We start from the raw sequence: 16167 nt of genomic DNA on the forward strand, positions 1-16167 counted from the left end.
GCCCTTTAAATACAGTTCCTCATATTGTGACCCAACCATAAAATTATTTTCATTGCTACTTCATAACTGTAATGTTGCTACTGTTATGAATCGTAATGTAAATATCTGATATGCAGGATGGTCTTAGGCGACCCCTGTGAAAGTGTCGTTCGACCGCCAAAGGGGTCGCGACCCACAGGTTGAGAACCGCTGCCATACAGGGTGGCACCTGGAGATTGTTGTCTGCCCTTACCTTTTTTTATAGGATTTCCACAGACTCCCACACACCAGGGTAAACCCTGCTTTGTTCCATCTGAATAGTCTAGCTAGTTTCAGGACCTCACCTAGGGAAAAGAACCCTTCACAATGAGCCTTAACTTCACCCCATGGCCTAGAATAAGGATTGTGGAGCTCTGTGCCACAGGTGCTCTGGTTACTTAGTCATATGTATTCCGTCTAACAGGAGCCATGATTTTTGTGGCGGGATGAATTTATGGGGACAAAAATTTGGTTTATTGATAGGTGTTGCTGGATTTCCAGGGGGACACTGGTGACCTTCTGTTGGAGGCAGAGCTGCCAGGGTAGCCCCTGGATTCCTTGTTTCCAGCCATGGCACTCGGATTTCACTCTTAGTGACAGTGGGGAAGGGCGAGGAAGGGAAAAGTCCCCTCCTCCCAGTCACAGAATTCCATGGCTCTTCTCCCCTCGTGGGGAAGTGGGCTCAAGGACATACATCTCAAGGCTGATGGCTGCATTCCGATTGGGATGGGCAAAGGTTTAGGAGTCCCCTTTCATTTCACCACCTCAGTTTATTTTAGAATCAATTTAGAATGAAGGTAAAGAAAACCTGTGTGAAGTCTTAATTCTGGTTCAGACTTTAAACACAGGCTCAAACATTCCCGAGAAGTTCATGCCTGTCTTTTTCTAAATATTTCCCAGAGGACAGGGCTCCATGTCTAGATATGGCACAGTTACCTAGTTACTGGAAAGGGGACCTAGCCCTGAACCGGTCAGCCTAGGGCCAGTCGGCAGTGTGTGTGTTGTGTGTTGGGGGGGGGGGGGGGGTCTTACCTTTGTGCAGGAAAAATTTTACAGCACGAGTCCTGGTGAATTTTAGAGAACATTTATTAAACCTGGGGACAGTGAAACAAGCAAGGGCTGGGGGAAGGTCGAAGAGAGGACGCCCGTCCAGGGAAGTGGGATTTCAGCAGAGTCTGGACCTCCAGAGAGCCGGATTTAAGGGGAGAGCATTCCAGGGGCTAAGGAGCGCACGTCAGTAGAGTCTGGGAAACGGCCCGGTCCTCCAGGCGGCGGGTGGAGCCGGTAGGACTAGGACGATGGCCCCACTCACGCCCTGCGCAGCGGGGTCGGGTTTGGTGCCTAGCGGTTCCGGAACGAAGGTAACCAAAGGGAGGCACGTTTAAACCGAGACACCTGACGCACGCCCTCCGATTAGCCCCGCCCACTTCGGGGCGGGAAGCCGTGGGTAGCTGGCCTATCATCACTGCCGAGGCCAGCGAAGTCTCTTTTTCATTGGTGAGCGCTAAGGTGACGTCATGTCCCCCTGGCTCGGCAAAGGAAGAGGGCGCCATGATGATTGGCTGGCGCTGGGGCGGTGGGCGGTGGGGCCGCCTGGCGAGGCTGGGGTGCAAACCCGTGCCGGACTTTCCCTTTCCATGTTTCGCAGCCCTGGGGTTCCTGCCGAGGCCGGGGAGTCGGCTGGGCGGAAACCTGGATTTGGTCCTAAAAGCTGCGGGGTTGACCGGAAGTGATCTTGAGGCTGACCGGAAGCGAGGCCTGGAGGGACAAGGGAGCACGGGTCCCGGGAGGGAGGGGGGGTTCCTAGCCGTAGGGGGGCGGGGGGGAAAGGTGCGACGGCGACCTGGGAGCGCTCGGGAGGCCGTGGGTCGCTGCTGTTTAGGAAGCAGCGAGTGACCACCACGCGCAGAAAGGGAGAGCCCGGAGAGGAGGAGTGTGGGCGCTCAGGGCTGCCCCTGGGCAGTCGGAATAAATCAGCGGAAGGGCCCTCTCGCGGCCCCGCAGAGCCTATTGCGAGGGATTTTGAAAGTCGGGGCAGAACAAGGAGCCGAGGGTAGGGGAGATAAGTGCGGGTCGGGCTAAAGGGCAGCTGGTGGGGACTGCGTGGGAAATCGTGGTTTGCGGTGTCCTCCAGTCCTGCCCCCATTGGATAGAATCACACTGCTCACCTTTGTGCAAGAAACAGTGTCTCCTGGGGCCAGGAAGCAGCCAGGATGGCTTGGGCTCTGAAGCTGCCTCTGGCCGATGAAGTGATTGAATCCGGGCTGGTGCAGGACTTTGATGCTAGTCTGTCCGGGATCGGCCAGGAGCTGGGTGCCGGTGCCTATAGCATGAGGTGAGTGAGATTTTCCCAGACCCTGCACCCTCTGAATAACAAAGGCAGGATAGAGGGTGGGGACGGGGGGGTAAGGTGGGGAAGAGTTAAAGGAGTTGTCTGCAGTTAGGGAAAAGGGCCTTTTTTTTTTTTTTGCTGCTTTGAGTTTGAGTATTGTGGACAATGGAGCTAGAGATTGTGGTCGGTGTCAAGTCTGCAGGATCAGTAGGAGGAGGAAGAATAGCAACCAGAGAAATGTTGAGAGGATGTTGTGCCAGTGTGGGAGGCTTGGGAGGGTGCTGGTGGTGGGGGGGGGTGGTGGTGGTGGGTGAGTGTGTAGATTGGACTGGACTTGTATGAGGAAGAGGCTGTCCTGAGCATGTGGGGAATGTCGAGGGAGTTGGGGCGTTGGAAGCTGGGTCTTAATGATGAATATTGGTTGACTGTTGGAAGGAAATGTGAGACCTTGGTGAAGAAGTCCACACATCTGTATTTTAGCCTGCTTTTAATGCTTTGCTTACTTCTAGGAACTTTTGAAACATAGTTGTGAAATGAAAAAGTATCAAAGAGGACTTTTAGATGCTTTTAGAGCTTCATGTATCAAACCAAATGTTGATAATAAAGTACCCTTTGGAAGCAACATTACTTTCCCACGTAATTTATTTGCATGCATTTACTTACTTCATTCTCCCAGGATAGTTTGTTTCAAGTTTCAGATGTGCAAGAACCATGTCTGGAAATGTTGAAACATGTTCATCTTAGGGTTAGAGAGAATGTAATTGGGTTTCCAAATGCATTATAAGGCTTAATCTAAATAAGTAAGTCAAAAGAGACTTTATTTTTATTGAATTCATTGGGGTGACCTTGGTTAATAAAATTATATAGATTTCAGGTGTACAATACTGTAATACATCATCTGTATATTCTATGTTTACCACCCCAAGTATCCTTCTATCACCATTTATCCCCCATTTACTCTCTCCTACCTCCCCCTCACCTCCCTTTCCCTCTGGTCATCACCATACTGTTGTCTGTCTATAAGGGTATTTTTTGTTGTTGTGTGCTTTTTTGCTTAATCCCTTCACCTTTTCTACCCAGCCCTCCTACCCACCCTCCTCAAAAGAGACTTTAGAACTTAACACCTTAATTGGGTTTAGGAGGTTATTGAGAAAATAAGCTTTTTATGGGAAAAGTTGACAAATTTTGCATTCTGATAGTGAGATCCTTTGAGAGTTGCATAATGTAAACTTCCTTTCTTTATCCTTATGAAACCAAAATGGACTTTCCTCACTGAAGTAAAATTATGAGTTAAAATGTAGTAAATACTTCATCTTCAGGAATCTTTGCTTACAGTTAGAACAATAAAGGCTATCTGTATATACATATATTTGTGATTTTCAAGGAAATTTGAGTTCGATCATTCAATGCTCTTAGTCTTGAGAAATTTTTAAAAATATATTTGTATTGATTTCAGAGAGGAAGGAAGAGGAAGAGAGAGAGAGAGAAACATCAATGATGAGAAAGTATCATTGATTGGCTGCCTCCTGCATGCCCCCTACTGGGGCTCGAACCCGCATCCCGGGCATGTGCCCTTGACCGGAACCAAACCTGAGATGCTTCAGTACGCAGGCTGATGCTCTATCCACTGAGCCAATTTAACTCTAATTTTGTCTGACCTTGTTTACATAAGTCTGACCATAAAAATAGTGATTAACTTGGTCTGAAAGTAAATGTCTGGAACCTGAGCTTGCATGTCGGTATCTGACATAATATTTGACAATTTATGCTATTGTTCATTTAAAGATTACCACAACCAAAGTTTGGTTCTTGTCTAGGTTGAGTTGAGGATGGAGATAATTAAACATAACTGTATTTGTTATAAAAATAGTTAACATTGTTAACAAACATTTGCAAATCCACTGTGGACTCTCTCTGCTACATGACCTTACATTGATGAGTGCTTTGTATCACTCATCAATGTGAGTGGTCTTCACAGGTATTAGTAAGAATGGCTTGCATATTTACACATTTAGAATTTGTTTTCAACATCAAATTTACAGGAGTTTTCAAACATCATTTTATGTTTTTATAATGTACTAAATTTTTATTTTTTTTCTTTGCTTTTTTTCATGCATTTTGCTCTTGTCACTATTCTCTTGGTTCTTGCATACATTAAATATAATTTACATTAATTTGTGTTATTTAGATAGTAATTCTCAAATTTGAGTATTCATGAGAATCATCTGGAATACTTACTAAAAATAGTTTCCAAGGTCCCACTTTGGTGATTGTCTAGGACACAGACCAGAAATCTGATTTTTTAAAAACAAGTTCATAGATGATTTTGATGCAGGTAGTCCAGGGACCACATTTCAAGAAACACTGACTAGAGGAGTTTTTATAGACAGAGGTAATGGCTTTTTGCTCTTCCGGTTTCTCCTTTTAATTAGATCTGGTGATTGCTTTGCCTACACCTTCATTAGGAAAAATGTTCTCTTTGACAAGCAATTTGTTTTATAAAATTCTTTCCCTAATATATTTGTTTTACCCTAGCTTGTTTATTTTAATGATTTTGCTTCAAACTTATTGATTTATATTTTATGAAGATTCATCTTAACTGAAGTATTCTTTTTTATTTTTGATCTGCCATACTATTCAGTAATATTCTTTTCATAAGTAGTCCTTTAATAGTCTCCTTACTTTTTTTCTTACATTTAATACATGGCACAGACTTTATAGTTAAAATAAAGGAGAGTCTTTTTTAAAAAAATATATTTTATTGATTTTTTACAGAGAGGAAGGGAGAGGGATAGAGAGTTGGAAACATTGATGAACGAGAAACATCGATCAGCTGCCTCCTGCACACCCCCTACTGGGGATGTGCCTGCAGCCAAGGTACATGCCCTTGACCGGAATCGAACCTGGGACCCGTCAGTCTGCAGGCCGACACTCTATCCACTGAGCCAAACCAGTTAGGGCTAAAGGAGAGTCTTTAAAAACATGCTGAAAGAAGCCAGTCACAAAAACCACATAACGTATGATTCCTTTTCTATGAAATGTACAGAATAGGCAAATCTCTAGAGACAGATTACAGCTTGACTAAAGCTATGGGAAAGGAAGGAATGGGGAGTGATTGCTAATAGTACCATTATTTTGGGGTGTGTGTTATAAAAGTGTTAAAGTGGTAATGGTTGTACAACTCTGTGACTACCTAAAAACAATTGAATTACATACTTTAAATGGGTAAATTGTATGCTATCTGAATTGTATTTCAATAGAACTGTTATTTTACAAAGTAAAAATTAGATTTTGTGATTTATGTATTTATGAATAGTTATTGATTTTAGAGAGAGGAGAAGGGAAAAGAGAGAGACATCCATGTGAGAGCACACTGATTGGCTCCCTCCTGCACACCCCCCTACTGGGGATGCAGCCCACACGCAACCCAGCTTGGGGATGTGCCCTGACCAGGAATTGAACCAGTAACGTTTCAGTGCTTGGGACACTGCCCAATCAAGCCACACTTTTATAAATTTTCCCTTTTTCTCCTTTTTAAAAAAAAACGTATTCTTAGTGGTTTCAGAGAGGAAGGGAAATGGAGAGAGAGATAGAAACATCAGTGATGAGAGAGAATCACTGATTGCCTGCCCCCTGCACGCCCCCCACTGGGGATCGGGCCCGCAACCCAGGCATGTGCCCCCCGACCAGAATCGAACCCGGGACCCTTCAGTCCCCTGGCCGACGCTCTATCCACTGAGTCAAACCAGCTAGGGCTCCTTTTTTAAGTTGAGATGGAATTCACGTTACATAAAATTAACCATTTTAAAGTGAACAGTTCAATGGCATTTAGTGTGTTCACAGTACTGTGCAACTACCACCTCTACACTGAGTGGCCAGATTATTATGACCACCTGATGTTTGTAGGCAGATTAGCTGTGCACGGCATTGTATGGGATATGGAAGCTGAAGGCCTGTTCGAACACCTTTGCTGTCTGCAGTTACCAAGATAAAACGTCTCCAGTTCACACAGGAACACAAGGATTGGATAGTCGAGCATTGGAAAAAAGTCATGTGGTACGATGAATCACATTTCCAGTTGCATCATGCAGATGGCAGAGTGAGAATTCGGCGGAAACAGCATGAAAGCATGCACCCCACATGCATGAGTACAACCCTTCAAGCTGGTGGGGGCAGGGTTAAGGTTTGGGGCATGTTTTCCTGGCATGATTTGGGCCCTTTAATTCATGCGGAACAACATCTGAATAGCACAACATACCTAAGTATTGTTGCTGATCAGGTTTACCCTATCATGTTGATGGCGTATCCCAATGGAGATGGCTTCTTCCCACAAGACCATGCGCCATGCCACGGTGCCCGTATTGTGCAGGAGTGGTTTCAAGAACATGAAGGAGACTTTACCTTGCTTAGGTGGCCCCCACAATCACCAGATCTCAATCCAATTGAGCATTTGTGGGATGAAGTTAAAAGAGCCATCAGGCAGCTGGTTCCATAACCATCAAATCTCACGGAACTGGACAGTGCTATTCATCAGGCATGGTGTCAGATTCCTCACATCACCTTTCAACATCTCATGGAGTCAATGCCGAGAAGAATTGCCGCAGTATTGAAGGCAAAAGGTGGCCCAACGAAGTACTGATGGGTGGCCATAATAATCTGGCCACTCAGTGTGTGTGTGTGTGTGTGTGTGTGTGTGTGTGTGTCCCACATTCAAAGGCTGTTAAATCGCATTGTTTACCCATATCTTCAGAAAAAAAATCAATTCTACTGTCATGGTAAACAACCTGCTTCCCTGTTTATAATGGTCTGGCCCTCTAGCAACTTCAGCGCGAAATTATAGCTAATTTGCCTACAAATGTCAGGTGGTCATAATAATCTGGCCACTCAGTGTAGTTCCAAAGCATTTTCATCACCCCCAAAGAAAATCCTCTACTTGTTAAACACTTGCTTCTCATTTCTCTCGCCCCTCTCTCCCTAGTAACAACTAACATGGATTTACCTATTCTGGATATTTCACATAATGGAATTATATGGTGTGTGACTTTGTGTGTCTGGCTTCTGTCAGCATAAATTTTCAGGGTTCGCCCACATGGCAGCATGTATTAATACTTCAGTACTTCACTCTTTTATGGCTGAGTAATATGCCATTGTATGTATATATCACAATTTGTTTATCCATTCAGCTATGAATGGACATTTGGATTGTTTTTTTCCTTTTGACTATTATGAATAATGGTAGCTAGCGTTATGCTTATGTAGGAAATAACAACAAAATGTTTATAAACATCTTCAAGTTTTGGTGTAGACATATTTTTCTCTTTATTGAGATATAATTGACATCATTATATTAGTTTCAGGTGTACAACGTACTGATTTGGTATTTGTATATTTTATGAAATGATCATCACAATAAGTCCAGTTAACATCTGTCACTGTACATAATTGCAAAATTTCTTTTCTTCTGGTGATGAGAACTGTTAAGATTTACTCTTAGCAACTTTCAGATATGCAATACAGTATTATTAACTACTAGAGACCCCGTGCACGGGGCGAGGAGGGGTGTCCCTCAGCCTGGCCTGCACCCTCTCCAGTCTGGGACATCCCTCTCGCAGTCTGGGACTGCAGGCTCCTAACCGCTCGCCTGACTGCCTGCCTGATTGCCCCTAACTGCCTCTGCCTGCTGGCCTTGCCCCTAACTGCCGTCCGCTGCCGGCCTGATCGGCCCTAACTGCCTCTGCCTCAGCCCCTGCCACCATGGCTTTGTCCGGAAGGACATCCAGAAGATGCCCCGTCTAAGTAGCATATTACCCTTTTTTATTAGTTTAGATAGTCACCATGCTTCACTAGACATATGTTTTCATTTCTCTGGGGTATATATTTAGAATTGGAATTGATGGGTCATACGGTAATATGGTAATTCTATGCTAAACTTTTTTTTTTTAATTTAAAGACCCTTTTTTTTTTTAGGTTCACAGCAATAGAGGAAGGTACAGAAATTTCTCATGTACCCCCTGCTTTCATGTATGTAGAGCCTCCCCCACCAGAGCGGTACACACTCTGTACCTACATTGATGAACCTACATTGACATATCATAATCACTCAAAGTCCACAGTTTACCTTAGGGTTCACTTTTGGTATTGTACATCCTATAGGTTTAGACAAATTTGTAATGACGTGTACCTGTGTCATTACGGAGTATTTTCATTGCTCTAAAAATCCTCTCTGTTCTGCCCATTCATTTCCCCACCCCTGTCCCTGGCAACTGTTGTTCTTTTTACTGCCTCCATAGTTTTCTCTTCATCAGAGTGTCATATAATTAGAATCATACAATATGTAGTCTTTTCAGATTGGCTTCTTTCACTTAGTAACATGTAGTTAACATTCTTCCATGTCTTTTCATGGCTTGATAGCTCATTTATTTTTATTTTATTTATTTTATTTTTAAAATATATTTTATTGGTTTTTTTACAGAGAGGAAGGGAGAGGGATAGAGAGTTAGAAACATCGATGAGAGAGAAACATTAACCAGCTGCCTCCTGCACATCTCCTACTGGGGATGTGCCCACAACCAAGGCACATGCCCTTGACCTGAATCGAACCTGGGACCTTTCAGTCCACAGGGCGACGCTCTATCCACTGAGCCAAACCAGTTAGGGCAATAGCTAATTTATTTTTAGCGGTGAGTAATATTTCATTGTCTAGAACAGTGGTTCTCAACCTTCTGGCCCTTTAAATATAGTTCCTCATGTTGTGACCCAACCATAAAATTATTTTCGTTGCTACTTCATAACTGTAATGTTGCTACTGTTATGAATCATAATGTAAATATCTGATATGCAGGATGGTCTTAGGCGACCCCTGTGAAAGGAATGGCGACCCACAGGTTGAGAACCGCTCGTCTAGAAGGATTTATTTATCCATTCACCTACTGAAGGAGATCTTTGTTTCTTCCAAGTTTTGGCAGTTACGAATAAAGCTTGTATAAACACCCATGTTTAGGTTTTGGTGTGGAGATAGTTTTCAACTACTTTGAGTAAATATCGATGATGTTATTGTTGGATCACATAGTAAGAATGTGCTTACTTTTATAAGAAACCAACCAGCTGTCCTTCAGAATGGTTGTACCATTTTGCTTCCCATCAGCAAAGAGTGAGAGTTCCTGTTGCTTTACATCCTTGTCAGCATTTGGTATTCTCAGTGTTCCAGATTTTGGCTATTCTAATAGATGTGTAGTACATGCTTAATTTTTTTCAAGAACTGCTAAGCTGCCCTAACCGGTTTGGCTCAGTGGATAGAGCGTCGGTCTGCGGACTGAATGGTCCCAGGTTCGATTCCGGCCAAGGGCATGTACCTTGGTTGCAGGCACATCCCCAATGGGGGGTGTGCAGGAGGCAGCTGATCGATGTTTCTCTCTCATCGATGTTTCTCTCTCATCGATGTTTCTAACTCTCTATCCCTCTCCCTTCCTCTCTGTAAAAAATCAATAAAATATATTAAAAAAAAAAAAAGAACTGCTAAGCTATTGTATTTCTTTATTTTCAAACTGGAGACCCAGTGCACGGATTCATGCATCAGTTGGGTCCCCTAGCCTGGCCTGCGGGATCGGGCCGAAACCGGATCTCCAACATCCCCCCAGGGTTCCCGGATTGCGAGTGTGCAGGCCAGGCCAAGGGACCCCACCGGTGCACGATCAGGGCCAGGGAGGGACGTGGGAGGTTGGCCAGACGGGGAGGGACTACAGGAGGGCTCCAGGGCATGTCCAGCCTGTCTCTCTCAGTCCCGAGCAACAAGCTAACCTACTGGTCAGAGCGTTTGCCCCCTGGTGGTCAGTGCACGTCATAGTGAGCAGTTGAGCAGCCTTAGCATATCATTAGCATATTATGCTTTGATTGGTTGAATGGACGACCAGATGACCGGACACTTAGCATATTAGGCTTTTATTATATAGGATTATAAGAGAGCTTGGCTGGCGTGGCTCAGTGGTTGAGCATTGACCTATGAACCAGGACATTACGGTTTGATTCCTAGTCAGGGCACATGCATAGGTTGTGTGTGGGCCTGATCCCCAGTGTGGGGTGTGCAGTAGGCAACCGATCAATGATTCTCTCTCATCATTGATGTTTCTATCTCTCTCTCCCTCTCCTTCCTTTCTGAAATTAATAAAAATATATATTTTTTTTAAATTACAAGGGAAAGTTACAGAGGTAGTAGAAGTGAGCCAGCTGGGCTGCTTAGGCTCAAAAAACAAGTTACGGAAACAAAAAGAGGGCCCTTGGAGTTTAGGAAAGAGAAAGACAAAGGTAAGGTAACATCCCTGGGGGGAAGGAGAAGGGAAAGGCGTGGGTGTGCTCCCGAGAGGGAGAGCACTTCCAAGCTGTTTGCACAGCATCTGAACTATTCCCACTATACAAGGGTTTCTGTTTCTCTACATCCTCACCAACATTTCTTTTTCTTTCTTTCTTTTTTTAAATTAAAGCTATCCTAGTGAGTGTGAAGTAGTATCTCATTGTGGTTTTGTTTTGCATTTCCTTAATGACCATGTTGGTGAACATCATTTCATGTGCTTATTGATCACTTGTATATCTTTGGAGAAGTGTCTATTCAAGTCTCTTGCCCAGGTTTAAATTGGATTGTCTTTTTTGTTGTTGCTGAGGTATAAGAGTTTTTCATATATTCTAGGTACTAGATCATTATCACATAAATGGTTTGCAGATATTTTCTCCCATTGTCTTTTCACAAATTCTCTTACATAAAATCAGGAACTTAACACCAATACAATACTATAAACTATTGACTTACAAAAGTGTTTAATTTTGATGAAGTCCAGTTTGCCTATGTTTTCTTTTGTTACTCATGCTTTTGGTTTCAACTTTAAGAATCTATTGCCAAATCAAATGTCACAAAGTTTTAACCAGTGGTTTCTTCTGAGAGTCTTATATTTAGGTAACTGGTCTACTTTGAGTTAATTCTATATATGGAGTGAGGTAGGGGTCCAACTTCATTTGTTTGCATGTGGTTATCCAATTGTCCTACCCACCATTTGTTCATTTCTTTCCCCATTGAATTTTCTTGGCACCCTTGTGGAAAATCAAGTGGCCATAGATATAAAGATTTGTTTGTGGACTCTTAGTTCTATTCTGTTGGTTGATATTCTATTCTTTGCTAGTACCACACAGTTTTGATTACTTTACCTTTGAAATAAGTTCTGAAATTTGGAAGTTTGAGTCCCTCTACTTTGTTTTTCAGTATTGTTTATGAATTTTTAAACCCAGCTATTGTACTTTTTTATCCAGAACTTCTGTCTGGTTCCATTTTATACTTTCTTTTTATTGCCATTCTTAATCATACATTGCTCTTCTGATTTCCTTTAGTTATTTGTCCATGGTTTCCTTCAGTTCTTTGAGCATATTTAAGACAGCTAATTTAGTGGTTCTGTATGGAGTGTGCCTGCTCCTTTCCCCGCCCTCTTCCCCCCCTTGCCTTTTTCTTTCTTCTGAGCTCCAAAGACCCTTTTTTTTTCCCTCTGTAACTTGTTTCCTGAGCCCGTTTCTTCTACGGCTCACTTCTTCTACCTCTGTGACTTTCTAAATAAACTTTATTCTATAGTTTGGGGAGGTGGGAGAAAGACAGTTAAAGTCTTTGAATAGTAAGTCTAGTATCTGGGCTTGCTCAGGGATGGTTTCTGTCAATTTCTTTTTCTCCCCTGTGAATGGACCATACTTTCCTGTGTCTTTGTATGCCTCATAGTTTTTGTTGAGAACTGTACATTTTGAGTATTGTAATGTGGTAACATTGGAAATCAGATTCTACTCCCTCCCTAGAGTTTACTCTTGTTACTTGGTAGCCTCCTGGTTCATAGGTTGACGCTCAACTACTGATCATGTTACTTTTCTCCTGAAAATTCTCCAATGATTTTGCATCTCACTTTAAATAAAAGCCTTAGTTCTGATTAATACACATGGAGTGCCTCACTGGACAACTTGTCCATAACTTCTGTTCTTCTGTCTTGCTCTGCCCCAGCCACATCTGGCTTTCTTACAGCTCCTCAGATGCTGTGCACATTCCCACCTCAGGGCCTTTGCATTTGTTATTACTCTTCCTAGGGTAATAGTTGAGAGGAATTGGAGTAGAGGACAGCAAGGAAAAGGAACTTCAGTTCATTAGCTGGAACTTTTAGAAAGGGAAGGTAATGAGATGAGACTGTACAGGTAAGCCGGTCCAGTTTTGAAGGGCCTTGGGAGCCCTGTTGAGAACTATCATGATTTCACTGAGAAGCTATAGAAGCATGTAAACCAAGCATGTCAGACTCAAAGGCTCACACGGGCCAGATAAACAAGGTTTAAGTTTATGTGGTCCGCAAAAAAACAAAAACTTCAATTTTCATAGAAACGTAGGTTTATTTTGATAGAGACATGCTGAATACAAAGGGCTGAAATAAATGAGTAATCATTAACATAAAATAGAACGCTTTAATAAAAATTAATATTTTTTATTGAACATTAACTTATCAGACACTGAATAACTACACAAATTAATAAGTGTAATGCAAATAAACCTATTTTTCTTGTTCTCCAAAAGCAAAATATTTCCTGTTGCGCATACAAACAAGTCAGTACAAGACTAATGACGTGGCATTCGGCTGCTAAAATATTCTAATAAAAATTCTAAAATATTCTAATAAAAATGTTGCTAGTATTAGTGGAGAGAAATGGTGCGCCTGCGCGTAAGGCGCATAGGAAAATGAGTGAACACGATTATAGTAATCAGTCATTAGCAAATGTTGTAGTTCATTATTAATAATCATGTATAACAGGATATTGTAAAAGTTGTTACAAAATTTTTATTAAAATGTTTCTTACATACTGTTGTATTGTCTGGGCCGCGAAAATATTCATTGTGGGCCGAGAGTTTGACAAGCTTGATGTAAACAGAGTAGTGATATCTTAGACTTACAGTTTTAGAGGTTACTTTGGCTGCAGATGGGAGGATAATGGTGAAAAGCTAATTATTCCTAAGAAGGGTTGAAGCTTAGTGAACTGGGCATCTTCTGCTTTGCATATTCTTAGAGATGTAACTGATTCTCTATAAAAGAGAAAGGGAGCCAATAACAGATCTGCTTTGATTGCATCATCGGATCTAAATGAGGGCATCTTGGAACATGTTGGCCACTTTAGAAGAAAGGGCCTTTATCAAAGGTCTGGTCTGAAGGAGGAGAATTCTTATAAGCCCTACCACTGTGAGCTTAAAGGGAGAAGAGATAGCTAAAGACTCTTACCATTATATAGGACTAGTGTTCTAGTACTTACAGGATTTCCCCAGTTAAAGTTAAAAAACAAACAAAAAGAAAACAGAAAAATATCTGTGCTTATCTTTTACTACTGGGAGGGACTAAGGACTGGGGAGATTGCATGGCTTTGAAGCTAGTTGTGGTAGTAGGGATGTAATGGGCAAGGCAGAAGAACCCCAGAGGTGGTCATTTTGGACTCGAAAAGAAGCTTTGAATACTGAAATGGGAGTTCTACTTTCTATATCAAAATTGTCAGATTTCCAGAATATATAACCCATGAATATTGTTGCAGGTTGCCATTCATCACCTTGCTATTAATGTGAAGAGTCAGTAATTTCAGAAATTTAATGAAAGAGCCTGGTACTAATGATGCCACAGGTGATGTTTTCAATTAGCAGTGTTTTAATGAGATTTGTAGGCTGGTAAGAGCTAATCCTGTAATGCAGGAAAAAAACTGAGAAAGCAGGCCTATATCTGGCAAATCTCCTGAGTAGGACTTTGTGATTCAGAGGTCTCTGATTAAACATTTAATATCTTATAAATTCTCTTGAAGTATCTGACATTGGTCAGATACTTTTCCACTTCCAAAATAAGTAGGACTTGCAGACATTTAAAATTAGAAGTTTTTAGTGACTTTCTTACCTAAAATAAAATAAAGAACATTGCCTATAGAAGTAAATTATTGACAACCCAGCAGAGCCCTAGCCGGTTTGGCTCACTGGATAGAGCGTTGGCCTGGGGACTAAAGGGTCCCAGTTCGATTCCGGTCAAGGGCATGTACCTTGGTTGCAGGCACATCCCCAATAGGGGGTGTGCAGGAGGCAGCTGATGGATGCTTCTCTCTCATCGATGTTTCTAACTCTCTATCCCTCTCCCTTCCTCGCTGTAAAAAATCAATAAAATAAATATTAAAATAAAATAAAATAGACAAGGATTAAAGATTGAAGTTAAAAAACCCCAGCAGAGCAGAAATGAGGGAGATTCAAAAACTTGGAGAGAAAATAAATTAGCTTCATATTTTGGGGTAAACTTTGAGAGGTACATGATGACAAGTATTCAGCTTCTGGTCTCTCTGAACTGCTGAAGAAATAGAATGGATTATACCTAAAAGCACCTTCTTAAAGTACGTAAAGAATATTAAGACCATACTGAGATCTGGAAAATAGTTCCAGGAACAGTAGAGTCAAACCTCGAATGTCTCCCATCTCAAACAATTCAATTCTCGACCAAGTTGTTCACAGAAAAATGTCTTGGTTGTTGATCAGAATTTCAGTTCTGGACCCAACAACACTTTTATGCTGATATTTGTAGGATGAGTCATGAGTCTCCCAGGTGACAAACAAAGGAGAGAATGCGTGAGTATGAGTCAGTTTACAGCTGACCTCGGTTCTCAAACTTGGTTCATCCTGGAAGGCTGTTCGAGAAGCGATTTGCTTGAAAACTAAATCATTTTTCCCCCCATTAGAAATAATGTAAATTTAACTAATCTGTTCCCGACCCCCAAATGATTCCTTGTTTTAACATTCTTTGTATACAGTACATGTCTAATGTACTGTTTAATATATAAACACTTTAAAAACAAAAGGACATAAAATAAAAGCGAAAATTTAACAAAAAGGAAATGGAATGTACAGTAAAAAATAAAAATTTACATACATCCTAGAACTTACCTTTAATATTGAGAGCTATTGATGACTGAGGAGCGATGGAGGGATGTTATTGTTGGGGAGTCCCCTTCCATGAAAAACTTCAGGTAGCTGTTCTCTTGGATTCTTTCTTTTGTCTCTTTGCTCCGCTGAATGTGCTTCAGGCTCCCTGGGCCTCTGTCTCACTAAAGACCTATCCAGTGATGTTTGTTTTTGCCTGTGTTTTAACACTTGCCTGAAGCAAAACACTTGCACTGTCACTGAACAAGTTTATTGCAAGGTTTGTTACTCCTTTGTCATGGTGATATTTCTTAAATATTCACAGCACAGGTTCCTGAGCAGTTGACACCAGATTTAGCAGTAAACTGACTCATACTCCAGCATTCTCTCCTTTGTCATCTGAGAGACTCATGACTCATTATATAGGTATCAGCATGAAAGGATTGTTAGGTCCAGACAGAAGTTTTCAACCAAGACAGTTTTCGGTGGCCGAGAACTGAATTGTTTGAGATAGGAGACATTTGAGAACCAAGGTTTGACTGTGTAAGTAAAGCGGCTCTGTGCTTTGTTTATTTTTCCTTAAGTGCTATACAGTGGCTTTTGGAATGTACCCTTTTGTTTTTTCTGTGTGTGTGAGTGAGCAATTTAATATCTTCCTTTGCATATTTGCCACCTCTATTGAGTTTTGTCGTAAAGAATTCTATAGAAACATTGGAACAGGGGCCTGCTCCTCTATCTTATTACTTAACAAACCACCCCTAAGAAGTAGTGGCTTGAAACAATAATTTGACTTCTCATGAATCCCTGGATTGATTGTGCAGATTTGTGTTATGTTGGACAATCAAGATGGCTCTCTCACATGTACAGTACCTCAGGAAACTTC

The 16167-nt window shown here is 41.9% G+C and overlaps 1 protein-coding gene across 1 annotated transcript in view; it reads left to right on the top strand.

Moving 5' to 3' along the window:
* The first annotated feature begins 1556 nt into the window (after positions 1–1556).
* TFCP2 (transcription factor CP2) overlaps positions 1557–16167 on the top strand; it is a 48577-nt gene continuing 33966 nt past the window's right edge. Inside the window, exon 1 of the mRNA XM_081082619.1 lies at positions 1557–2353. Within this exon, the coding sequence (XP_080938745.1) occupies positions 2232–2353 (122 nt within the window). The 5' untranslated portion in view covers positions 1557–2231. The remainder of the gene's footprint in view (positions 2354–16167) is intronic.

Source organism: Myotis nattereri (genome assembly GCF_964212035.1).
Source record: "Myotis nattereri genome assembly, chromosome: 2".
Classification (NCBI taxonomy): Eukaryota; Metazoa; Chordata; class Mammalia; order Chiroptera; family Vespertilionidae; genus Myotis; species Myotis nattereri.